A 24,750-nucleotide genomic window follows, 5' to 3' on the forward strand; every position below is an offset into this window, starting at 1 on the left:
ATGACTTGACAGCCAGAAAACATGAAATTCCTAATTGTGTACAATAGCATTGACATTTTTCGTATTGATTTAACATAACGTGTAAAACATCGATTTTTATTAAACCTTAGCATGCCGTGTTTCTTTAGTAGCCCGAACCTCATCCTTTGACTCTTTCCTAAGCGATGCCGTGGTGGACGAAGACCTCATTTATGATTTCCATACTGGCCCCTTACAGGCCAGTACAGTACATGGTTGCATCTCCGACGTAGTTGAAAAGGGAGCGGGAAGGATAGAGTATTCAGTCGGTTGCATTCTGCAGTCCCAACGCTAGGTGCCAATAAATCCTACACATTTGACGACATCATATTCAAGAGGACTTCTTTTTAGGGTAAAAATGCATTGATGAAACAGATTATGTAAAACATCTCTTTTCATTATACTTCATATCGATCTTAGTGAAAATAATTGTCTAAGGCTGACTCTATATTGGATGTGGCTGCCTCGTTGGCGCAGTAGGCAGCGCGTCAGTCTCATAATCTGAAGGTCGTGAGTTCGAGCCTCACACGCGGTACAGACATTTAGAGGCTAAAAAGGATCACGCTTTGTAAACAACGTGGTTGGCCTCGATTACCAAATCCGATTCCGGTGCCCCGTTTCAAGAAACTTGGGTTCCAGGACAACTGCATGATGTAAAGTGTTTCATGTGAGCATCTTGGCAGAAATGACTTGACAGCCAGAAAACACGAAATTCCTAATTGTGTACAATAGGATTGACATTTTTCGTATTAATTTAACATAACGTGTAAAACATCGATTTTTATTAAACCTTAGCATGCCGTGTTTCTTTAGTAGCCCGAACCTCATCCTTTGACTCTCTCCTAAGCGATGCCGTGGTGGACGAAGACCTCATTTATGTTTTCCATAATGGCCCCTTACAGGCCAGTACAGGATATGGTTGCATCTCCGACGTCGTTGAAAAGGGAGCGGGGAGGATGGAGTATTCAGTCGGTTGCATTCTGCAGGCCCAACGCTAGGTGCCAATAAATCCTACACATTTGACGACATCATATTCAAGAGGACTTCTTTTTAGGGTAAAAATGCATTGATGAAACAGATTATGTAAAACATCTCTTTTCATTATACTTCATATCGATCTTAGTGAAAATAATGGTCTAAGGCTGCCTTTTTTGTGGATGTGGTTGCCTCGTTGGCGCAGTAGGCAGCGCGTCAGTCTCATAATCTGAAGGTCGTGAGTTCGAGCCTCACACAGGGCACAGGATTTTAGAGGCTAAAAAGGATCACGCTTTGTAAACAACGTTTGTGGTTAGCCTCGATTACCAAATCCGATTCCGGTGCCCCGTTTCAAGAAACTTGGGTTCCAGGCCAACTGCATGATGTAAAGTGTTTCATGTGAGAATCTTGTGGCATCTTGCCAGAAATGACTTGACAGCCAGAAAACACGAAATTCCTAATTGTGTACAATAGGATTGACATTTTTCGTATTGATTTAACATAACGTGTAAAACATCGATTTTTATTAAACCTTAGCATGCCGTGTTTCTTTAGTAGCCCGAACCTCATCCTTTGACTCTCTCCTAAGCGATGCCGTGGTGGACAAAGACCTCATTTATGTTTTCCATAATGGCCCCTTACAGGCCAGTACAGGATATGGTTGCATCTCCGACGTGGTTGAAAAGGGAGCGGGGAGGATGGAGTATTCAGTCGGTTGCATTCTGCAGTCCCAACGCTAGGTGCCAATAAATCCTACACATTTGACGACATCATATTCAAGAGGACTTCTTTTTAGGGTAAAAATGCATTGATGAAACAGATTATGTAAAACATCTCTTTTCATTATACTTCATATCGATCTTAGTGCAAATAATGGTCTAAGGCTGCCTTTATTATGGATGTGGTTGCCTCGTTGGCGCAGTAGGCAGCGCGTCAGTCTCATAATCTGAAGGTCGTGAGTTCGAGCCTCACACGGGGCACAGATTTTTAGAGGCTAGAAAGGATCACGCTTTGTAAACAACGTTTGTGGTTGGCCTCGATTACCAAATCCGATTCCGGTGCCCCGTTTCAAGAAACTTGGGTTCCAGGCCAACTGCATGATGTAAAGTGTTTCATGTGAGAATCTTGTGGCATCTTGCCAGAAATGACTTGACAGCCAGAAAACACGAAATTCCTAATTTTTTACAATAGGATTGACATTTTTCGTATTAATTTAACATAACGTGTAAAACATCGATTTTTATTAAACCTTAGCATGCCGTGTTTCTTTAGTAGCCCGAACCTCATCCTTTGACTCTCTCCTAAGCGATGCCGTGGTGGACGAAGACCTCATTTATGTTTTCCATAATGGCCCCTTACAGGCCAGTACAGGATATGGTTGCATCTCCGACGTCGTTGAAAAGGGAGCGGGGAGGATGGAGTATTCAGTCGGTTGCATTCTGCAGGCCCAACGCTAGGTGCCAATAAATCCTACACATTTGACGACATCATATTCAAGAGGACTTCTTTTTAGGGTAAAAATGCATTGATGAAACAGATTATGTAAAACATCTCTTTTCATTATACTTCATATCGATCTTAGTGCAAATAATGGTCTAAGGCTGACTCTACAGATGTTGTTGTTTGCCTTGTTGGCGCAGTAGGCAGCGCGTCAGTCTCATAATCTGAAGGTCGTGAGTTCGAGCCTCACACGGGGCACAGAATTTTAGAGGCTAAAAAGGATCACGCTTTGTAAACAACGTTTGTCGTTAGCCTCGATCACCAAATCCGATTCCGGTGCCCCGTTTCAAGAAACTTGGGTTCCAGGCCAACTGCATGATGTAAAGTGTTTCATGTGAGAATCTTGTGGCATCTTGCCAGAAATGACTTGACAGCCAGAAAACACGAAATTCCTAATTTTTTACAATAGGATTGACATTTTTCGTATTAATTTAACATAACGTGTAAAACATCGATTTTTATTAAACCTTAGCATGCCGTGTTTCTTTAGTAGCCCGAACCTCATCCTTTGACTCTCTCCTAAGCGATGCCGTGGTGGACGAAGACCTCATTTATGTTTTCCATAATGGCCCCTTACAGGCCAGTACAGGATATGGTTGCATCTCCGACGTCGTTGAAAAGGGAGCGGGGAGGATGGAGTATTCAGTCGGTTGCATTCTGCAGGCCCAACGCTAGGTGCCAATAAATCCTACACATTTGACGACATCATATTCAAGAGGACTTCTTTTTAGGGTAAAAATGCATTGATGAAACAGATTATGTAAAACATCTCTTTTCATTATACTTCATATCGATCTTAGTGCAAATAATGGTCTAAGGCTGCCTTTTATATGGATGTGGTTGCCTCGTTGGCGCAGTAGGCAGCGCGTCAGTCTCATAATCTGAAGGTCGTGAGTTCGAGCCTCACACGGGGCACAGATTTTTAGAGGCTAAAAAGGATCACGCTTTGTAAACAACGTTTGTGGTTGGCCTCGATTACCAAATCCGATTCCGGTGCCCCGTTTCAACAAACTTGGGTTCCAGGCCAACTGCATGATGTAAAGTGTTTCATGTGAGAATCTTGTGGCATCTTGCCAGAAATGACTTGACAGCCAGAAAACACGAAATTCCTAATTTTTTACAATAGGATTGACATTTTTCATATTAATTTAACATAACGTGTAAAACATCGATTTTTATTAAACCTTAGCATGCCGTGTTTCTTTAGTAGCCCGAACCTCATCCTTTGACTCTCTCCTAAGCGATGCCGTGGTGGACGAAGACCTCATTTATGTTTTCCATAATGGCCCCTTACAGGCCAGTACAGGATATGGTTGCATCTCCGACGTCGTTGAAAAGGGAGCGGGGAGGATGGAGTATTCAGTCGGTTGCATTCTGCAGTCCCAACGCTAGGTGCCAATAAATCCTACACATTTGACGACATCATATTCAAGAGGACTTCTTTTTAGGGTAAAAATGCATTGATGAAACAGATTATGTAAAACATCTCTTTTCATTATACTTCATATCGATCTTAGTGCAAATAATGGTCTAAGGCTGCCTTTTTTGTGGATGTGGTTGCCTCGTTGGCGCAGTAGGCAGCGCGTCAGTCTCATAATCTGAAGGTCGTGAGTTCGAGCCTCACACGGGGCACAGATTTTTAGAGGCTAAAAAGGATCACGCTTTGTAAACAACGTTTGTGGTTGGCCTCGATTACCAAATCCGATTCCGGTGCCCCGTTTCAACAAACTTGGGTTCCAGGCCAACTGCATGAAGTAAAGTGTTTCATGTGAGAATCTTGTGGCATCTTGCCAGAAATGACTTGACAGCCAGAAAACACGAAATTCCTAATTTTTTACAATAGGATTGACATTTTTCGTATTAATTTAACATAACGTGTAAAACATCGATTTTTATTAAACCTTAGCATGCCGTGTTTCTTTAGTAGCCCGAACCTCATCCTTTGACTCTCTCCTAAGCGATGCCGTGGTGGACGAAGACCTCATTTATGTTTTCCATAATGGCCCCTTACAGGCCAGTACAGGATATGGTTGCATCTCCGACGTCGTTGAAAAGGGAGCGGGGAGGATGGAGTATTCAGTCGGTTGCATTCTGCAGGCCCAACGCTAGGTGCCAATAAATCCTACACATTTGACGACATCATATTCAAGAGGACTTCTTTTTAGGGTAAAAATGCATTGATGAAACAGATTATGTAAAACATCTCTTTTCATTATACTTCATATCGATCTTAGTGAAAATAATGGTCTAAGGCTGACTCTACCGAGGTTGTGGCTGCCTCGTTGGCGCAGTAGGCAGCGCGTCAGTCTCATAATCTGAAGGTCGTGAGTTCGAGCCTCACACGGGGCACAGATTTTTAGAGGCTAAAAAGGATCACGCTTTGTAAACAACGTTTGTGGTTGGCCTCGATTACCAAATCCGATTCCGGTGCCCCGTTTCAACAAACTTGGGTTCCAGGCCAACTGCATGATGTAAAGTGTTTCATGTGAGAATCTTGTGGCATCTTGCCAGAAATGACTTGACAGCCAGAAAACACGAAATTCCTAATTTTTTACAATAGGATTGACATTTTTCGTATTAATTTAACATAACGTGTAAAACATCGATTTTTATTAAACCTTAGCATGCCGTGTTTCTTTAGTAGCCCGAACCTCATCCTTTGACTCTCTCCTAAGCGATGCCGTGGTGGACGAAGACCTCATTTATGTTTTCCATAATGGCCCCTTACAGGCCAGTACAGGATATGGTTGCATCTCCGACGTCGTTGAAAAGGGAGCGGGGAGGATGGAGTATTCAGTCGGTTGCATTCTGCAGGCCCAACGCTAGGTGCCAATAAATCCTACACATTTGACGACATCATATTCAAGAGGACTTCTTTTTAGGGTAAAAATGCATTGATGAAACAGATTATGTAAAACATCTCTTTTCATTATACTTCATATCGATCTTAGTGCAAATAATGGTCTAAGGCTGCCTTTTTTGTGGATGTGGTTGCCTCGTTGGCGCAGTAGGCAGCGCGTCAGTCTCATAATCTGAAGGTCGTGAGTTCGAGCCTCACACGGGGCACAGATTTTTAGAGGCTAAAAAGGATCACGCTTTGTAAACAACGTTTGTGGTTGGCCTCGATTACCAAATCCGATTCCGGTGCCCCGTTTCAAGAAACTTGGGTTCCAGGCCAACTGCATGATGTAAAGTGTTTCATGTGAGAATCTTGTGGCATCTTGCCAGAAATGACTTGACAGCCAGAAAACACGAAATTCCTAATTTTTTACAATAGGATTGACATTTTTCATATTAATTTAACATAACGTGTAAAACATCGATTTTTATTAAACCTTAGCATGCCGTGTTTCTTTAGTAGCCCGAACCTCATCCTTTGACTCTCTCCTAAGCGATGCCGTGGTGGACGAAGACCTCATTTATGTTTTCCATAATGGCCCCTTACAGGCCAGTACAGGATATGGTTGCATCTCCGACGTCGTTGAAAAGGGAGCGGGGAGGATGGAGTATTCAGTCGGTTGCATTCTGCAGGCCCAACGCTAGGTGCCAATAAATCCTACACATTTGACGACATCATATTCAAGAGGACTTCTTTTTAGGGTAAAAATGCATTGATGAAACAGATTATGTAAAACATCTCTTTTCATTATACTTCATATCGATCTTAGTGCAAATAATGGTCTAAGGCTGCCTTTTTTATGGATGTGGTTGCCTCGTTGGCGCAGTAGGCAGCGCGTCAGTCTCATGAAGTCTCTGAAGGTCGTGAGTTCGAGCCTCACACGGGGCACAGATTTTTAGAGGCTAGAAAGGATCACGCTTTGTAAACAACGTTTGTGGTTGGCCTCGATTACCAAATCCGATTCCGGTGCCCCGTTTCAAGAAACTTGGGTTCCAGGCCAACTGCATGATGTAAAGTGTTTCATGTGAGAATCTTGTGGCATCTTGCCAGAAATGACTTGACAGCCAGAAAACACGAAATTCCTAATTTTTTACAATAGGATTGACATTTTTCGTATTAATTTAACATAACGTGTAAAACATCGATTTTTATTAAACCTTAGCATGCCGTGTTTCTTTAGTAGCCCGAACCTCATCCTTTGACTCTCTCCTAAGCGATGCCGTGGTGGACGAAGACCTCATTTATGTTTTCCATAATGGCCCCTTACAGGCCAGTACAGGATATGGTTGCATCTCCGACGTCGTTGAAAAGGGAGCGGGGAGGATGGAGTATTCAGTCGGTTGCATTCTGCAGGCCCAACGCTAGGTGCCAATAAATCCTACACATTTGACGACATCATATTCAAGAGGACTTCTTTTTAGGGTAAAAATGCATTGATGAAACAGATTATGTAAAACATCTCTTTTCATTATACTTCATATCGATCTTAGTGCAAATAATGGTCTAAGGCTGACTCTACAGATGTTGTTGTTTGCCTTGTTGGCGCAGTAGGCAGCGCGTCAGTCTCATAATCTGAAGGTCGTGAGTTCGAGCCTCACACGGGGCACAGATTTTTAGAGGCTAAAAAGGATCACGCTTTGTAAACAACGTTTGTGGTTGGCCTCGATTACCAAATCCGATTCCGGTGCCCCGTTTCAACAAACTTGGGTTCCAGGCCAACTGCATGATGTAAAGTGTTTCATGTGAGAATCTTGTGGCATCTTGCCAGAAATGACTTGACAGCCAGAAAACACGAAATTCCTAATTGTGTACAATAGGATTGACATTTTTCGTATTGATTTAACATAACGTGTAAAACATCGATTTTTATTAAACCTTAGCATGCCGTGTTTCTTTAGTAGCCCGAACCTCATCCTTTGACTCTCTCCTAAGCGATGCCGTGGTGGACAAAGACCTCATTTATGTTTTCCATAATGGCCCCTTACAGGCCAGTACAGGATATGGTTGCATCTCCGACGTGGTTGAAAAGGGAGCGGGGAGGATGGAGTATTCAGTCGGTTGCATTCTGCAGTCCCAACGCTAGGTGCCAATAAATCCTACACATTTGACGACATCATATTCAAGAGGACTTCTTTTTAGGGTAAAAATGCATTGATGAAACAGATTATGTAAAACATCTCTTTTCATTATACTTCATATCGATCTTAGTGCAAATAATGGTCTAAGGCTGCCTTTATTATGGATGTGGTTGCCTCGTTGGCGCAGTAGGCAGCGCGTCAGTCTCATAATCTGAAGGTCGTGAGTTCGAGCCTCACACGGGGCACAGATTTTTAGAGGCTAGAAAGGATCACGCTTTGTAAACAACGTTTGTGGTTGGCCTCGATTACCAAATCCGATTCCGGTGCCCCGTTTCAAGAAACTTGGGTTCCAGGCCAACTGCATGATGTAAAGTGTTTCATGTGAGAATCTTGTGGCATCTTGCCAGAAATGACTTGACAGCCAGAAAACACGAAATTCCTAATTTTTTACAATAGGATTGACATTTTTCGTATTAATTTAACATAACGTGTAAAACATCGATTTTTATTAAACCTTAGCATGCCGTGTTTCTTTAGTAGCCCGAACCTCATCCTTTGACTCTCTCCTAAGCGATGCCGTGGTGGACGAAGACCTCATTTATGTTTTCCATAATGGCCCCTTACAGGCCAGTACAGGATATGGTTGCATCTCCGACGTCGTTGAAAAGGGAGCGGGGAGGATGGAGTATTCAGTCGGTTGCATTCTGCAGGCCCAACGCTAGGTGCCAATAAATCCTACACATTTGACGACATCATATTCAAGAGGACTTCTTTTTAGGGTAAAAATGCATTGATGAAACAGATTATGTAAAACATCTCTTTTCATTATACTTCATATCGATCTTAGTGCAAATAATGGTCTAAGGCTGACTCTACAGATGTTGTTGTTTGCCTTGTTGGCGCAGTAGGCAGCGCGTCAGTCTCATAATCTGAAGGTCGTGAGTTCGAGCCTCACACGGGGCACAGAATTTTAGAGGCTAAAAAGGATCACGCTTTGTAAACAACGTTTGTCGTTAGCCTCGATCACCAAATCCGATTCCGGTGCCCCGTTTCAAGAAACTTGGGTTCCAGGCCAACTGCATGATGTAAAGTGTTTCATGTGAGAATCTTGTGGCATCTTGCCAGAAATAACTTGACAGCCAGAAAACACGAAATTCCTAATTTTTTACAATAGGATTGACATTTTTCGTATTAATTTAACATAACGTGTAAAACATCGATTTTTATTAAACCTTAGCATGCCGTGTTTCTTTAGTAGCCCGAACCTCATCCTTTGACTCTCTCCTAAGCGATGCCGTGGTGGACGAAGACCTCATTTATGTTTTCCATAATGGCCCCTTACAGGCCAGTACAGGATATGGTTGCATCTCCGACGTCGTTGAAAAGGGAGCGGGGAGGATGGAGTATTCAGTCGGTTGCATTCTGCAGGCCCAACGCTAGGTGCCAATAAATCCTACACATTTGACGACATCATATTCAAGAGGACTTCTTTTTAGGGTAAAAATGCATTGATGAAACAGATTATGTAAAACATCTCTTTTCATTATACTTCATATCGATCTTAGTGCAAATAATGGTCTAAGGCTGCCTTTTATATGGATGTGGTTGCCTCGTTGGCGCAGTAGGCAGCGCGTCAGTCTCATAATCTGAAAGTCGTGAGTTCGAGCCTCACACGGGGCACAGATTTTTAGAGGCTAAAAAGGATCACGCTTTGTAAACAACGTTTGTGGTTGGCCTCGATTACCAAATCCGATTCCGGTGCCCCGTTTCAACAAACTTGGGTTCCAGGCCAACTGCATGATGTAAAGTGTTTCATGTGAGAATCTTGTGGCATCTTGCCAGAAATGACTTGACAGCCAGAAAACACGAAATTCCTAATTTTTTACAATAGGATTGACATTTTTCATATTAATTTAACATAACGTGTAAAACATCGATTTTTATTAAACCTTAGCATGCCGTGTTTCTTTAGTAGCCCGAACCTCATCCTTTGACTCTCTCCTAAGCGATGCCGTGGTGGACGAAGACCTCATTTATGTTTTCCATAATGGCCCCTTACAGGCCAGTACAGGATATGGTTGCATCTCCGACGTCGTTGAAAAGGGAGCGGGGAGGATGGAGTATTCAGTCGGTTGCATTCTGCAGTCCCAACGCTAGGTGCCAATAAATCCTACACATTTGACGACATCATATTCAAGAGGACTTCTTTTTAGGGTAAAAATGCATTGATGAAACAGATTATGTAAAACATCTCTTTTCATTATACTTCATATCGATCTTAGTGCAAATAATGGTCTAAGGCTGCCTTTTTTGTGGATGTGGTTGCCTCGTTGGCGCAGTAGGCAGCGCGTCAGTCTCATAATCTGAAGGTCGTGAGTTCGAGCCTCACACGGGGCACAGATTTTTAGAGGCTAAAAAGGATCACGCTTTGTAAACAACGTTTGTGGTTGGCCTCGATTACCAAATCCGATTCCGGTGCCCCGTTTCAACAAACTTGGGTTCCAGGCCAACTGCATGAAGTAAAGTGTTTCATGTGAGAATCTTGTGGCATCTTGCCAGAAATGACTTGACAGCCAGAAAACACGAAATTCCTAATTTTTTACAATAGGATTGACATTTTTCGTATTAATTTAACATAACGTGTAAAACATCGATTTTTATTAAACCTTAGCATGCCGTGTTTCTTTAGTAGCCCGAACCTCATCCTTTGACTCTCTCCTAAGCGATGCCGTGGTGGACGAAGACCTCATTTATGTTTTCCATAATGGCCCCTTACAGGCCAGTACAGGATATGGTTGCATCTCCGACGTCGTTGAAAAGGGAGCGGGGAGGATGGAGTATTCAGTCGGTTGCATTCTGCAGGCCCAACGCTAGGTGCCAATAAATCCTACACATTTGACGACATCATATTCAAGAGGACTTCTTTTTAGGGTAAAAATGCATTGATGAAACAGATTATGTAAAACATCTCTTTTCATTATACTTCATATCGATCTTAGTGAAAATAATGGTCTAAGGCTGACTCTACCGAGGTTGTGGCTGCCTCGTTGGCGCAGTAGGCAGCGCGTCAGTCTCATAATCTGAAGGTCGTGAGTTCGAGCCTCACACGGGGCACAGATTTTTAGAGGCTAAAAAGGATCACGCTTTGTAAACAACGTTTGTGGTTGGCCTCGATTACCAAATCCGATTCCGGTGCCCCGTTTCAACAAACTTGGGTTCCAGGCCAACTGCATGATGTAAAGTGTTTCATGTGAGAATCTTGTGGCATCTTGCCAGAAATGACTTGACAGCCAGAAAACACGAAATTCCTAATTTTTTACAATAGGATTGACATTTTTCGTATTAATTTAACATAACGTGTAAAACATCGATTTTTATTAAACCTTAGCATGCCGTGTTTCTTTAGTAGCCCGAACCTCATCCTTTGACTCTCTCCTAAGCGATGCCGTGGTGGACGAAGACCTCATTTATGTTTTCCATAATGGCCCCTTACAGGCCAGTACAGGATATGGTTGCATCTCCGACGTCGTTGAAAAGGGAGCGGGGAGGATGGAGTATTCAGTCGGTTGCATTCTGCAGGCCCAACGCTAGGTGCCAATAAATCCTACACATTTGACGACATCATATTCAAGAGGACTTCTTTTTAGGGTAAAAATGCATTGATGAAACAGATTATGTAAAACATCTCTTTTCATTATACTTCATATCGATCTTAGTGCAAATAATGGTCTAAGGCTGCCTTTTTTGTGGATGTGGTTGCCTCGTTGGCGCAGTAGGCAGCGCGTCAGTCTCATAATCTGAAGGTCGTGAGTTCGAGCCTCACACGGGGCACAGATTTTTAGAGGCTAAAAAGGATCACGCTTTGTAAACAACGTTTGTGGTTGGCCTCGATTACCAAATCCGATTCCGGTGCCCCGTTTCAAGAAACTTGGGTTCCAGGCCAACTGCATGATGTAAAGTGTTTCATGTGAGAATCTTGTGGCATCTTGCCAGAAATGACTTGACAGCCAGAAAACACGAAATTCCTAATTTTTTACAATAGGATTGACATTTTTCATATTAATTTAACATAACGTGTAAAACATCGATTTTTATTAAACCTTAGCATGCCGTGTTTCTTTAGTAGCCCGAACCTCATCCTTTGACTCTCTCCTAAGCGATGCCGTGGTGGACGAAGACCTCATTTATGTTTTCCATAATGGCCCCTTACAGGCCAGTACAGGATATGGTTGCATCTCCGACGTCGTTGAAAAGGGAGCGGGGAGGATGGAGTATTCAGTCGGTTGCATTCTGCAGGCCCAACGCTAGGTGCCAATAAATCCTACACATTTGACGACATCATATTCAAGAGGACTTCTTTTTAGGGTAAAAATGCATTGATGAAACAGATTATGTAAAACATCTCTTTTCATTATACTTCATATCGATCTTAGTGCAAATAATGGTCTAAGGCTGCCTTTTTTGTGGATGTGGTTGCCTCGTTGGCGCTCCCTGCCACCTGTAAGTCGAGTCAATTCTTGGTAGTGACAGCCAATCACATTTCAGTCTGCTACCAAGAATCTACCAAGAATACAACGCTCTGACCAATCAGCGCTCGTATCGCTACCAAGAATTGCACCAAGAATGAACCAATCAGCGCCACGCCCGCTTCACCTTTGGGGATGCAGGCTGGAATTAGACGGACTTCGCCGAAGTGACATGACGAAAATCTTCACTTCTTACATTAATTTCGGAGGTAAGTCAATCCTTTCTAGCTATTGTCAATACAAATAAATTGGCAAATATCTATATATATAAACAGGTTTTAGTTGGATGAATAACCTGTGGCTCAGAACAACAACGACTAGGTAATAAATAACGTTAGACAGTGTTATCGGTCTCCTCACCGTTATAATGTTACAGCTTTCCGATGACTTCCTACTAATAATATGTTGATTTAAAATCAATTTAACGTTAACGTATCCGACAAATGCCTGTTGATGAACATTAGTGAGCCGAGTCATGCAATGAACGTTAAGTCACTAACAGGTGAACAGTACAGTACGTTACAGTAAAAGTGACGACTTAATCGTACTATTACTTACTTACTTAATTACTTTACTTATTACTTAATACTTACTATTTCATTTCAGTTTAGCTGATCATGCTGTCACATAAGTTTACTGTAAATGAATGAATAATAAGTTAGCAGACTACAATAAAGAAAATGGCTCCGGCCTCGGTCGGTCCCCCTCCCCCCTCATCCACTACCCTAACGTTACTACCAAGCAACAACTAGTACAGTGAAGTAGCAGTAACTCAGTAATAACGCAGTTCATATTTCCGTTACATGGCCTATATATGTTACACAGCTCATGTTACATAGCTTATATATGTTACACAGCATATATTTACACAGCCTATGGAGAGCTGCCTAGTCTTTACTCGTAATATTGGTCTGTTTCTCTTGTTTACTATTCTTAAAACATATTAGCCTATTATATTAAATTCATTATATGTATTAGATTGAATATTAAATCAACATTACGAGGTGATCATGACTGAATATAACTGGTAGTAATATAATATTCACAGCTGCCTTAAGTAATGTGTTACCAAATGTTTTGTCCATCTCATCTTTCACAGCTGTGTTATTTACATCTGTTTCTGTTTTCTTTATATTTTCACTTTTTAATCTAGATGGATCCTCGCTTCAGGAGAAGGGCTGATGGCAGTCTTAACCTCACAGACACCATTGAGGCAAATAGGGTTAAGGATGTGAACAAAGGGAAGCCATGGATGCGACCCTTGTCCGCAGAGGCTGTGCTGGACAAGGCCAGAAACGCCTTGATTCTGCACCATGGAGACCCAGCAAACAGGAAACACCTGCTGGGTTTCTTTGAAATCCAGTTTGGTGTGTTTCGCGGGCAGACATTCAGGTGGGTGGCTGAAAATGCCCTTGGGTACGCCGCCTACCTAGTGGCGGCGATGAAGAGGGACCCCACAGGGGGGAGCAAAGACTCTCAGGACCACGCAGACAACAAGAGGTGTTTTAAGGAGTATATGGAGCTCTTTTCTTCTGGCAGAATCGCCATCGCCATGAAGGAAGAGCAATATGTTGGCAAAACACCCCGGCACGCTGCCCCCAGCCAGCACTCTGCCCCCAGCCAGCACGCTGCCACCACCCAGCACGCTGCCACCACCCAGCACTCTGCCCCCAGCCAGCACTCTGCCCCCAGCCAGCACGCTGCCACCTCCCAGCACACTGCCCCCAGCCGGCAACCCACCCAGCACGCTGCCCCCAGCCAGCACTCTGCCCCCAGCCGGCAACCCACCCAGCACACTGCCCCCAGCCAGCACGCTGCCACCACCCAGCACGCTGCCACCACCCAGCACTCTGCCCCCAGCCAGCACTCTGCCCCCAGCCAGCACGCTGCCACCTCCCAGCACACTGCCCCCAGCCGGCAACCCACCCAGCACGCTGCCCCCAGCCAGCACTCTGCCCCCAGCCGGCAACCCACCCAGCACACTGCCCCCAGCCAGCACGCTGCCACCACCCAGCACACTGCCACCACCCAGCACTCTGCCCCCAGCCAGCACTCTGCCCCCAGCCAGCACGCTGCCACCTCCCAGCACGCCGCCCCCACCCAGCACGCTGCCCCAACCCAGCACGCTGCCACCTCCCAGCACGCCGCCCCCACCCAGCAGGGATCCACCTCCTCTCTTCGCTCCCTCTTGGTTAGGAAGTCTTTGGCAAGCCAGGACTTGACAAAGACCATAAACAAGATGATTTCCCCCCTCAAAGTCAAACCATGTAAGCAAACATTTATTCATATAACACAATTGTTTTATGTTTAGTATTTATTGCTGTTCAATAATCATTATGTTTATCCTGCTTTTTGTTTCATTTAGCTTTGACCCAGGCACGCACACGGCCGTCACCCAGCCTCACCCACCCGACTGTGTCCATTGAGGCAGCCACAGGACCCTCACCCACACATGCCCACCCCTCTGCTTCCACTGAGCTGCATGACAGCGCACTGCTGACAGAGGCAACTAGGTTGGAGGAGGCACATGTGAAACGTACGTTTATACTTATTTAAAACATACAACACAATATTAATTACTAATTACAAAATGTGCTGGTCTGTGAGTGGTACTGGTCATTTTCATTTCTTTTTGTTTGTTTTTTGTTTTGTTTTTTTAAACAAGTTTCCTTTACAGGGATAATAAAGTAAAGTGAATTTGTTTATTTATGTGTTTATTTCTTTGTTTTTGTTAATTCCAGCACAACGAGTCTGTCTTCCATCCGGCTGGACACACACGTTGCCTGAAGTGGACCAGAGGTGGATCTCAAAGGCTCTGTTCAGGTGGACCCCACAGGGGCATCCAGAGCTTGACTTTAGCCGGGTGGACAAACTTTGGTGGTATCCTCCACAGGTGCCACTGAAGACCAGTGATTTTCCTTTGCTGGAAAATTACTTTGGCCATCCCCTGCTGCTCTGGATGCCACGAAAGCTGTGGCAAGTCAAGCTGACCTGTCCGCATCCAGACTGCAACAGAGAACTTCTGACCTCAGCTGGCCTGCATCAAAAGATCAGGCTGGTGGTGGCTGTGGGGAAGATGTACTTTGTTGCATCCGAGTACCTGGCCTGCAGACGATGCAAGCGGAAGGTCATCAGCTGGAGCCACGGCATCGTCTCCCAGCTCGACATTGGCCACAGGGTGCAGTTCCCTTGCATCCTTACATCTAAACTTGCATGTGATGTCGAGGTAGCAAGTTTGATGCGTCAGCGAGGGCTGGGAAACAGCAGCAGCCAGATCCAGCGGAAGCTGCAGGAGCGTCATGCTGAGGTCTGGTTGCAGCAAACAGTCCAGTATCTGACAGCCTGCAAGGGAATTGCCAGTGCTGTCACGTCGGGCCTGATCCTGCCTGTGACATTTGAACCTGCACCTGCCATGCTTACCGTCCCCAAGCATCGGTGGCTGATGCAGGTTTATGCCCAGGATGTCCTCCAAAGGCTGGAGGAAATCAAGGCCACCATCACGTCACAGTGTGGTCGCGTATTAAAGATGGACTCCACTAAAAAGGTTGCCCGAAAGCTGGCAGGACACAGCTATGGCACCGCTACCTGGGCAACCAATGTTGGCAATGAGCATGGACAGGTGATCATGTCCGTGCTCACTGCCAGCGAAGGTTTTGGTCTGGGGCCGATGATCGAAGGCCTCATCAGGAGATACAGAGAGGCTGGGGTGGCTCCTCCCGAAGTGCTATATGTCGACCGAGACTGCTGTGGCAACACTCTTCTGAGGAGGATGTTTGAAGAGTGGGAGCAGATGACCATCCGGTTGGACATATGGCATTTCATGCGGAGGTTTGCTGTGGGTTGCACTACTGACTCTCATCAGTTGTACGCAAGCTTCATGAGTCGCCTCAGCCACTGCATATTCATGTGGGACCAGGGTGACCTGACGGCCCTGAAGGAGGCCAAGCGTGCAGAGCTAGGAGCTGACCGGAAGCATTCGTCCGAGGCTGATGTGATGCGCTGCATCAGCCGAAGCGAGCTAGCCCTGCATTGCAGGAGAACCACCCGCGGGACCAAGGAGACCCAGGCTCTGATTGAAAGCCACATCCAGGCCTACGAGGGAGATGGGGGTCGTGACACTCTGGGAGTCCCTTTGATCAACTCGGCCCGGATGAGTGCGATCCTGATGTCCCAGTGGAAGCATGTGGCCTGCATCCAGGATCCTCCGGGTGTGCAGCTGTACACCCAGACGGGAACAATAGTGAAGGGAGGGCACCGCCTGCCCACCTACCGCTGTGCCAGAGGTTCAACATCGCTTGAGTCGTTTCACCTGCACCTGAACAGATTCATCCCAGGTAAATATGTTGTAGCTGTTCATGTAACCTATTATATAGGAAATGTTTATATGGTCTCAGACATTAAATATTTATATATATATATATTAATATATATATTTATCAATTTACTTTACAGGTACACTGGCAAGTGACACCTTCTTCCAGGCCTACCTTTTGGATGGACTTGCGAGGTGGAATGAGGACCGGTCTGTGGCAGCGACAACTGATGAGCAGCAGCATTCGTACAACCATCTTCTCCGTCACGCTGTTAACAGTCTTGCAGAGGATGTTCTCGGCGAGAAGATCATCCCTTACGTCGGGCCAAGAAAATACACTGGTAGATAACTATTAGATTTGTTGTTTTTTTGTGTTACAATTTCAAGTTTACAAATACCATTTACCATAAGTTATTATATAACATCCTGGTATGTTATCTAATTGTCAGTGTTTTTATATTTTAAAGGTGAGCTTATTGGAGTGGAATATCTCTATGATCAAACCGGTAAAGCTCTGCAGGACTACAAGTTGGCCATTGAGGAGTCAGAGACCACGGATTTAGCCATAGAGGTGGATGAACGCCACGTTGAACCTGAGGAGTTTCAGGACATCACTGTCCCCACCTTCGAGACAGAACGAACACCTGCTGCCTCCTCACAGTCATCAGCCTCTGTGGTCCGTCCATCACCGGTGACACGTCCTGCGTCCTGCACCGTGACATCAGCCTCTGTGGTCCGTCCATCACCGGTGACACGTCCTGCGTCCTGCACCGTGACGTCAGCCTCTGTGGTCCGTCCATCACCAGTAACACGTCCTGCGTCCTGCACCGTGACGTCAGCCTCTGTGGTCCCTCCATCACCAGTAACACGTCCTGCGTCCTGCACCGTGACGTCAGCGGATCTTCCACCACCAGTTGAAGAGTCCATTCCACATGATGTAAAAAAATCCTTCTTTAAATGTATATTTACATTTGTAAACAAAATCTAGGTTGTGTTATCTGTGCTCTCATAAGATTAATAGTATTCATTGCTGCTATCAAAAGTTCTAAAATAATTTTTTATTTTAGGATTCTGTTGGACCTGACAATATTGAGGGGTATGGAGCTGTGCAGGACTTGGCAGAGTTTTTGTTTGGCCTCAGAGACCACCGTCTTGCCTTGACTGGAGAGGAGTGCGCCCAGATCATCACCCTGTGGCAGGCGTTGGGGGAGTATGACAAAAAGAGGACCGTTTACCCGCCACGTCACCAAACCAGCCTGAAACAGGGACGATTCAGGGCCACGAAGAAAATTGTGGCACCCGGTGTGGAGAGCACCAAAAGGTATGTCTGTTAAGCAAACACAGGGTCTTGATTGTATAAAAACTTTTAAAATAACTGAAACTGGCTGTCGCCTCCAGCTTTAGTTTATTAAAGGATCACCATTAGCTGACGCCTTGATGACCAGCTTATCTTTCTGGCGTCCAACATATATACATGTTATATGAGATATATTACACATATATTACATGAGACAATAGTCATTTAAACAAACAGAAATAACTGAAAAACAGAACAAACAAAAAGGAAAAATTGAACAACAGAAATAGCACAGAGAGTAAGGATCACGCATTGAAAACAATCTCATATTAATGACGATGATGTATTCTGTTGTAATTTGCAGGTGTTTCGTTGGGGCTCACAGTCCTGCACAGTGGCCTGACTGTAACAGGGTGGTGGAGGCCATATTCATCAGGCTGTGTGCGCTCTACCCCGGCGCTGTGCGCTGTGATGGCAGGAGGGTGTCGCGCTTCACGGTGGTGACGCGTGCCTACAATCATATAAAAGAGTGCATCGTCTCCAACGCAAAGGTGATGAGTGAGACCACCATCCAGCTGCCTGAAGTGAATGCAGCAACACTCACACAATGGTGAGTAAATTAGCATGCTTAATATACATGCTCTGCATGATATTTTATGCAGAGCATGTTTAATGCATTGTTTCCAGTTTTCATAACGAAGTGTCGTGATCAAATGCCAATTGGTCACACCCTCTTGTGTATTATTGCTTAAGTAAATGTTTATTCATATTGATTGTTTTATGTTCTCCCAGGTTCAGCAGGCGTTCCAGGTCACAGGAGCGGCACACTCTGATGCAGGCTGTCCCTGCTCCAGATGCACCCATGGCAGGACCAGAGACGCTTCCTGTGGCTTTGCAGAAAGCCACAACTCTGCATTCTGGCAATCTGGCTGAGCCGCACCTGTTCATTCTGCCACCAAACACTGCTGGGCAGGCGAAGCTCAAGGGGAGACCGCAACCTCAGGCCATCCACCAAGCACCACCACTTCTTTTGATAGCACCAGCTCCACCCGTCTCTCTCCCCTTCACTTCACCATCTACACAGCTTCCTACCGTGCCTGGACCCTTGCTCTTCAACCTCCCAACTCCGTTGCGTAAGGAGTTGATGCCACCATCAGCTCCTTACACGACGCAACTGTACAGGAAGAAAAAAGAGGCACGGGAGCACGCTGGCACTTTCACAAGGAAATACGTGAGGAAGACAGGCGTGATCCTTTGTAGAAAGTGCCAGCAGGAACGGAAGCCACCGTCACACCTGCAATACTTTGGGAACTGGTACTGTGAAGTGTCTGAGACACAGTCCTACAGTGAATGGAGGGCTGTGCTGGAACAACGAGGGTACGGGAAAAAGAAGTGACAACTTCCTTTTCCCGGTTGAGCTGTTGTGTTGTTATTGTTATTGTTATTGTTGTTTTAACTATATATATATATGTTTTCTATTATAAAAATATAAAACTGGTTCGGAGGTAACTGTAGCTGTTGCTACAGTTATTGGGTTGAGCTGTTGTGTTGTTATTGTTGTTTTAACTATATATATATATATATATATATATATATGTTTTCTATTATAAAAATATAAAACTGGTTCGGAGGTTTCTGGGATGTGATTTCTTATTCTTTTCTTCTTCCCCTTATTATTATTATTATTATTATTTAGTTTAGTTATTGCAACAATTTCACTCAAATATCTACAACTTTTGATACCTACACAAGGCAGGGTTATCTGAACTCAAACTATAGATAAATAACAATAATCATCAAATGTGTATTCTTTGTCTTCATCATCACAAATGGTCCAGTTTGGCTATGGATTTGACAGAGGCCTAATACCCAAGTCTTCACATATTTGTGCGACAGCATAGTACGGTCGTTTATTACGATACGATATATATTTGATACAACATTATTATTCATTTTCATAAGGATCTGGATATCTTTCTGACAATTTGAATGTACAGTAGTCATAATATGATCATAACGAATTCGGAACGAGCGGGATTTATGGTCGAGTGGGATTTATCATCATAACGAATTAAGGAACGAGCGGGATTCGATACGACGACATCAGGATGCATTTTGTGGTATTTATGGAACCTTTACGTAGACGAACACGCAGCGTCCTTGGCGCAGTAGGCAGCGCGTCAGTCTCATAATCTGAAGGTCGTGAGTTCGAGCCTCACACGGGGCACAGATTTTTAGAGGCTAAAAAGGATCACGCTTTGTAAACAACGTTTGTGGTTGGCCTCGATTACCAAATCCGATTCCGGTGCCCCGTTTCAACAAACTTGGGTTCCAGGCCAACTGCATGATGTAAAGTGTTTCATGTGAGAATCTTGTGGCATCTTGCCAGAAATGACTTGACAGCCAGAAAACACGAAATTCCTAATTTTTTACAATAGGATTGACATTTTTCGTATTAATTTAACATAACGTGTAAAACATCGATTTTTATTAAACCTTAGCATGCCGTGTTTCTTTAGTAGCCCGAACCTCATCCTTTGACTCTCTCCTAAGCGATGCCGTGGTGGACGAAGACCTCATTTATGTTTTCCATAATGGCCCCTTACAGGCCAGTACAGGATATGGTTGCATCTCCGACGTCGTTGAAAAGGGAGCGGGGAGGATGGAGTATTCAGTCGGTTGCATTCTGCAGGCCCAACGCTAGGTGCCAATAAATCCTACACATTTGACGACATCATATTCAAGAGGACTTCTTTTTAGGGTAAAAATGCATTGATGAAACAGATTATGTAAAACATCTCTTTTCATTATACTTCATATCGATCTTAGTGCAAATAATGGTCTAAGGCTGCCTTTTTTGTGGATGTGGTTGCCTCGTTGGCGCAGTAGGCAGCGCGTCAGTCTCATAATCTGAAGGTCGTGAGTTCGAGCCTCACACGGGGCACAGATTTTTAGAGGCTAAAAAGGATCACGCTTTGTAAACAACGTTTGTGGTTGGCCTCGATTACCAAATCCGATTCCGGTGCCCCGTTTCAACAAACTTGGGTTCCAGGCCAACTGCATGATGTAAAGTGTTTCATGTGAGAATCTTGTGGCATCTTGCCAGAAATGACTTGACAGCCAGAAAACACGAAATTCCTAATTGTGTACAATAGGATTGACATTTTTCGTATTGATTTAACATAACGTGTAAAACATCGATTTTTATTAAACCTTAGCATGCCGTGTTTCTTTAGTAGCCCGAACCTCATCCTTTGACTCTCTCCTAAGCGATGCCGTGGTGGACAAAGACCTCATTTATGTTTTCCATAATGGCCCCTTACAGGCCAGTACAGGATATGGTTGCATCTCCGACGTGGTTGAAAAGGGAGCGGGGAGGATGGAGTATTCAGTCGGTTGCATTCTGCAGTCCCAACGCTAGGTGCCAATAAATCCTACACATTTGACGACATCATATTCAAGAGGACTTCTTTTTAGGGTAAAAATGCATTGATGAAACAGATTATGTAAAACATCTCTTTTCATTATACTTCATATCGATCTTAGTGCAAATAATGGTCTAAGGCTGCCTTTTTTATGGATGTGGTTGCCTCGTTGGCGCAGTAGGCAGCGCGTCAGTCTCATAATCTGAAGGTCGTGAGTTCGAGCCTCACACGGGGCACAGATTTTTAGAGGCTAAAAAGGATCACGCTTTGTAAACAACGTTTGTGGTTGGCCTCGATTACCAAATCCGATTCCGGTGCCCCGTTTCAACAAACTTGGGTTCCAGGCCAACTGCATGATGTAAAGTGTTTCATGTGAGAATCTTGTGGCATCTTGCCAGAAATGACTTGACAGCCAGAAAACACGAAATTCCTAATTTTTTACAATAGGATTGACATTTTTCGTATTAATTTAACATAACGTGTAAAACATCGATTTTTATTAAACCTTAGCATGCCGTGTTTCTTTAGTAGCCCGAACCTCATCCTTTGACTCTCTCCTAAGCGATGCCGTGGTGGATGAAGACCTCATTTATGTTTTCCATAATGGCCCCTTACAGGCCAGTACAGGATATGGTTGCATCTCCGACGTCGTTGGAAAGGGAGCGGGGAGGATGGAGTATTCAGTCGGTTGCATTCTGCAGGCCCAACGCTAGGTGCCAATAAATCCTACACATTTGACGACATCATATTCAAGAGGACTTCTTTTTAGGGTAAAAATGCATTGATGAAACAGATTATGTAAAACATCTCTTTTCATTATACTTCATATCGATCTTAGTGCAAATAATGGTCTAAGGCTGCCTTTTTTGTGGATGTGGTTGCCTCGTTGGCGCAGTAGGCAGCGCGTCAGTCTCATAATCTGAAGGTCGTGAGTTCGAGCCTCACACGGGGCACAGATTTTTAGAGGCTAAAAAGGATCACGCTTTGTAAACAACGTTTGTGGTTGGCCTCGATTACCAAATCCGATTCCGGTGCCCCGTTTCAACAAACTTGGGTTCCAGGCCAACTGCATGATGTAAAGTGTTTCATGTGAGAATCTTGTGGCATCTTGCCAGAAATGACTTGACAGCCAGAAAACACGAAATTCCTAATTGTGTACAATAGGATTGACATTTTTCGTATTGATTTAACATAACGTGTAAAACATCGATTTTTATTAAACCTTAGCATGCCGTGTTTCTTTAGTAGCCCGAACCTCATCCTTTGACTCTCTCCTAAGCGATGCCGTGGTGGACAAAGACCTCATTTATGTTTTCCATAATGGCCCCTTACAGGCCAGTACAGGATATGGTTGCATCTCCGACGTGGTTGAAAAGGGAGCGGGGAGGATGGAGTATTCAGTCGGTTGCATTCTGCAGGCCCAACGCTAGGTGCCAATAAATCCTACACATTTGACGACATCATATTCAAGAGGACTTCTTTTTAGGGTAAAAATGCATTGATGAAACAGATTATGTAAAACATCTCTTTTCATTATACTTCATATCGATCTTAGTGCAAATAATGGTCTAAGGCTGCCTTTTTTGTGGATGTGGTTGCCTCGTTGGCGCAGTAGGCAGCGCGTCAGTCTCATAATCTGAAGGTCGTGAGTTCGAGCCTCACACGGGGCACAGATTTTTAGAGGCTAAAAAGGATCACGCTTTGTAAACAACGTTTGTGGTTGGCCTCGATTACCAAATCCGATTCCGGTGCCCCGTTTCAACAAACTTGGGTTCCAGGCCAACTGCATGATGTAAAGTGTTTCATGTGAGAATCTTGTGGCATCTTGCCAGAAATGACTTGACAGCCAGAAAACACGAAATTCCTAATTTTTTACAATAGGATTGACATTTTTCGTATTAATTTAACATAACGTGTAAAACATCGATTTTTATTAAACCTTAGCATGCCGTGTTTCTTTAGTAGCCCGAACCTCATCCTTTGACTCTCTCCTAAGCGATGCCGTGGTGGACGAAGACCTCATTTATGTTTTCCATAATGGCCCCTTACAGGCCAGTACAGGATATGGTTGCATCTCCGACGTGGTTGAAAAGGGAGCGGGGAGGATGGAGTATTCAGTCGGTTGCATTCTGCAGTCCCAACGCTAGGTGCCAATAAATCCTACACATTTGACGACATCATATTCAAGAGGACTTCTTTTTAGGGTAAAAATGCATTGATGAAACAGATTATGTAAAACATCTCTTTTCATTATACTTCATATCGATCTTAGTGCAAATAATGGTCTAAGGCTGCCTTTTTTATGGATGTGGTTGCCTCGTTGGCGCAGTAGGCAGCGCGTCAGTCTCATAATCTGAAGGTCGTGAGTTCGAGCCTCACACGGGGCACAGATTTTTAGAGGCTAAAAAGGATCACGCTTTGTAAACAACGTTTGTGGTTGGCCTCGATTACCAAATCCGATTCCGGTGCCCCGTTTCAACAAACTTGGGTTCCAGGCCAACTGCATGATGTAAAGTGTTTCATGTGAGAATCTTGTGGCATCTTGCCAGAAATGACTTGACAGCCAGAAAACACGAAATTCCTAATTTTTTACAATAGGATTGACATTTTTCGTATTAATTTAACATAACGTGTAAAACATCGATTTTTATTAAACCTTAGCATGCCGTGTTTCTTTAGTAGCCCGAACCTCATCCTTTGACTCTCTCCTAAGCGATGCCGTGGTGGATGAAGACCTCATTTATGTTTTCCATAATGGCCCCTTACAGGCCAGTACAGGATATGGTTGCATCTCCGACGTCGTTGGAAAGGGAGCGGGGAGGATGGAGTATTCAGTCGGTTGCATTCTGCAGGCCCAACGCTAGGTGCCAATAAATCCTACACATTTGACGACATCATATTCAAGAGGACTTCTTTTTAGGGTAAAAATGCATTGATGAAACAGATTATGTAAAACATCTCTTTTCATTATACTTCATATCGATCTTAGTGCAAATAATGGTCTAAGGCTGCCTTTTTTGTGGATGTGGTTGCCTCGTTGGCGCAGTAGGCAGCGCGTCAGTCTCATAATCTGAAGGTCGTGAGTTCGAGCCTCACACGGGGCACAGATTTTTAGAGGCTAAAAAGGATCACGCTTTGTAAACAACGTTTGTGGTTGGCCTCGATTACCAAATCCGATTCCGGTGCCCCGTTTCAACAAACTTGGGTTCCAGGCCAACTGCATGATGTAAAGTGTTTCATGTGAGAATCTTGTGGCATCTTGCCAGAAATGACTTGACAGCCAGAAAACACGAAATTCCTAATTGTGTACAATAGGATTGACATTTTTCGTATTGATTTAACATAACGTGTAAAACATCGATTTTTATTAAACCTTAGCATGCCGTGTTTCTTTAGTAGCCCGAACCTCATCCTTTGACTCTCTCCTAAGCGATGCCGTGGTGGACAAAGACCTCATTTATGTTTTCCATAATGGCCCCTTACAGGCCAGTACAGGATATGGTTGCATCTCCGACGTGGTTGAAAAGGGAGCGGGGAGGATGGAGTATTCAGTCGGTTGCATTCTGCAGGCCCAACGCTAGGTGCCAATAAATCCTACACATTTGACGACATCATATTCAAGAGGACTTCTTTTTAGGGTAAAAATGCATTGATGAAACAGATTATGTAAAACATCTCTTTTCATTATACTTCATATCGATCTTAGTGCAAATAATGGTC

At 44.2% G+C, this 24,750-nt stretch overlaps 1 protein-coding gene and 22 non-coding genes across 23 annotated transcripts; all 23 read left to right on the forward strand.

Annotated features, from left to right (window-relative positions):
* Positions 1-480: 480 nt before the first annotated feature.
* Positions 481-553, forward strand: AC3HAE_007918 (transfer RNA methionine (anticodon CAU)). The gene has a single exon. It is a non-coding gene; the product is annotated as a tRNA-Met (tRNA).
* A 630-nt stretch (positions 554-1,183) lies between these two features.
* Positions 1,184-1,256, forward strand: AC3HAE_007990 (transfer RNA methionine (anticodon CAU)). Its single transcript has one exon. It is a non-coding gene; the product is annotated as a tRNA-Met (tRNA).
* Positions 1,257-1,900: 644 nt separating this feature from the next.
* On the forward strand, positions 1,901-1,973 carry AC3HAE_008002 (transfer RNA methionine (anticodon CAU)). Its single transcript has one exon. It is a non-coding gene; the product is annotated as a tRNA-Met (tRNA).
* A 645-nt stretch (positions 1,974-2,618) lies between these two features.
* AC3HAE_008014 (transfer RNA methionine (anticodon CAU)) lies at positions 2,619-2,691 on the forward strand. Its single transcript has one exon. It is a non-coding gene; the product is annotated as a tRNA-Met (tRNA).
* A 644-nt stretch (positions 2,692-3,335) lies between these two features.
* Positions 3,336-3,408, forward strand: AC3HAE_008026 (transfer RNA methionine (anticodon CAU)). The gene has a single exon. It is a non-coding gene; the product is annotated as a tRNA-Met (tRNA).
* A 644-nt stretch (positions 3,409-4,052) lies between these two features.
* AC3HAE_007925 (transfer RNA methionine (anticodon CAU)) lies at positions 4,053-4,125 on the forward strand. Its single transcript has one exon. It is a non-coding gene; the product is annotated as a tRNA-Met (tRNA).
* A 644-nt stretch (positions 4,126-4,769) lies between these two features.
* On the forward strand, positions 4,770-4,842 carry AC3HAE_007937 (transfer RNA methionine (anticodon CAU)). The gene has a single exon. It is a non-coding gene; the product is annotated as a tRNA-Met (tRNA).
* Positions 4,843-5,486: 644 nt separating this feature from the next.
* AC3HAE_007950 (transfer RNA methionine (anticodon CAU)) lies at positions 5,487-5,559 on the forward strand. Its single transcript has one exon. It is a non-coding gene; the product is annotated as a tRNA-Met (tRNA).
* Positions 5,560-6,203: 644 nt separating this feature from the next.
* AC3HAE_007962 (transfer RNA methionine (anticodon CAU)) lies at positions 6,204-6,280 on the forward strand. The gene is given in 2 exon segments: positions 6,204-6,240; positions 6,245-6,280. It is a non-coding gene; the product is annotated as a tRNA-Met (tRNA).
* A 645-nt stretch (positions 6,281-6,925) lies between these two features.
* AC3HAE_007974 (transfer RNA methionine (anticodon CAU)) lies at positions 6,926-6,998 on the forward strand. The gene has a single exon. It is a non-coding gene; the product is annotated as a tRNA-Met (tRNA).
* A 644-nt stretch (positions 6,999-7,642) lies between these two features.
* AC3HAE_007984 (transfer RNA methionine (anticodon CAU)) lies at positions 7,643-7,715 on the forward strand. The gene has a single exon. It is a non-coding gene; the product is annotated as a tRNA-Met (tRNA).
* Positions 7,716-8,360: 645 nt separating this feature from the next.
* Positions 8,361-8,433, forward strand: AC3HAE_007985 (transfer RNA methionine (anticodon CAU)). Its single transcript has one exon. It is a non-coding gene; the product is annotated as a tRNA-Met (tRNA).
* Positions 8,434-9,077: 644 nt separating this feature from the next.
* On the forward strand, positions 9,078-9,150 carry AC3HAE_007986 (transfer RNA methionine (anticodon CAU)). Its single transcript has one exon. It is a non-coding gene; the product is annotated as a tRNA-Met (tRNA).
* A 644-nt stretch (positions 9,151-9,794) lies between these two features.
* Positions 9,795-9,867, forward strand: AC3HAE_007987 (transfer RNA methionine (anticodon CAU)). The gene has a single exon. It is a non-coding gene; the product is annotated as a tRNA-Met (tRNA).
* Positions 9,868-10,511: 644 nt separating this feature from the next.
* Positions 10,512-10,584, forward strand: AC3HAE_007989 (transfer RNA methionine (anticodon CAU)). The gene has a single exon. It is a non-coding gene; the product is annotated as a tRNA-Met (tRNA).
* A 644-nt stretch (positions 10,585-11,228) lies between these two features.
* AC3HAE_007991 (transfer RNA methionine (anticodon CAU)) lies at positions 11,229-11,301 on the forward strand. Its single transcript has one exon. It is a non-coding gene; the product is annotated as a tRNA-Met (tRNA).
* Positions 11,302-15,873: 4,572 nt separating this feature from the next.
* LOC311338039 (uncharacterized protein) lies at positions 15,874-17,226 on the forward strand (the record flags this gene model as incomplete). Its single annotated transcript, XM_084488956.1, has 4 exons — positions 15,874-16,330; positions 16,449-16,649; positions 16,776-16,968; positions 17,034-17,226. 4 exons carry the CDS (start codon positions 15,874-15,876, stop codon positions 17,224-17,226), a joined length of 1,044 nt encoding a protein of 347 aa, XP_084345082.1.
* Positions 17,227-20,476: 3,250 nt separating this feature from the next.
* AC3HAE_007992 (transfer RNA methionine (anticodon CAU)) lies at positions 20,477-20,549 on the forward strand. The gene has a single exon. It is a non-coding gene; the product is annotated as a tRNA-Met (tRNA).
* A 644-nt stretch (positions 20,550-21,193) lies between these two features.
* Positions 21,194-21,266, forward strand: AC3HAE_007993 (transfer RNA methionine (anticodon CAU)). Its single transcript has one exon. It is a non-coding gene; the product is annotated as a tRNA-Met (tRNA).
* Positions 21,267-21,910: 644 nt separating this feature from the next.
* Positions 21,911-21,983, forward strand: AC3HAE_007994 (transfer RNA methionine (anticodon CAU)). Its single transcript has one exon. It is a non-coding gene; the product is annotated as a tRNA-Met (tRNA).
* Positions 21,984-22,627: 644 nt separating this feature from the next.
* AC3HAE_007995 (transfer RNA methionine (anticodon CAU)) lies at positions 22,628-22,700 on the forward strand. The gene has a single exon. It is a non-coding gene; the product is annotated as a tRNA-Met (tRNA).
* Positions 22,701-23,344: 644 nt separating this feature from the next.
* Positions 23,345-23,417, forward strand: AC3HAE_007996 (transfer RNA methionine (anticodon CAU)). Its single transcript has one exon. It is a non-coding gene; the product is annotated as a tRNA-Met (tRNA).
* Positions 23,418-24,061: 644 nt separating this feature from the next.
* Positions 24,062-24,134, forward strand: AC3HAE_007997 (transfer RNA methionine (anticodon CAU)). The gene has a single exon. It is a non-coding gene; the product is annotated as a tRNA-Met (tRNA).
* Positions 24,135-24,750: the final 616 nt, after the last annotated feature.

Source organism: Micromesistius poutassou (assembly GCF_964030765.1).
Source record: "Micromesistius poutassou genome assembly, contig: SUPER_1_unloc_1, whole genome shotgun sequence".
NCBI lineage: Eukaryota > Metazoa > Chordata > Actinopteri > Gadiformes > Gadidae > Micromesistius > Micromesistius poutassou.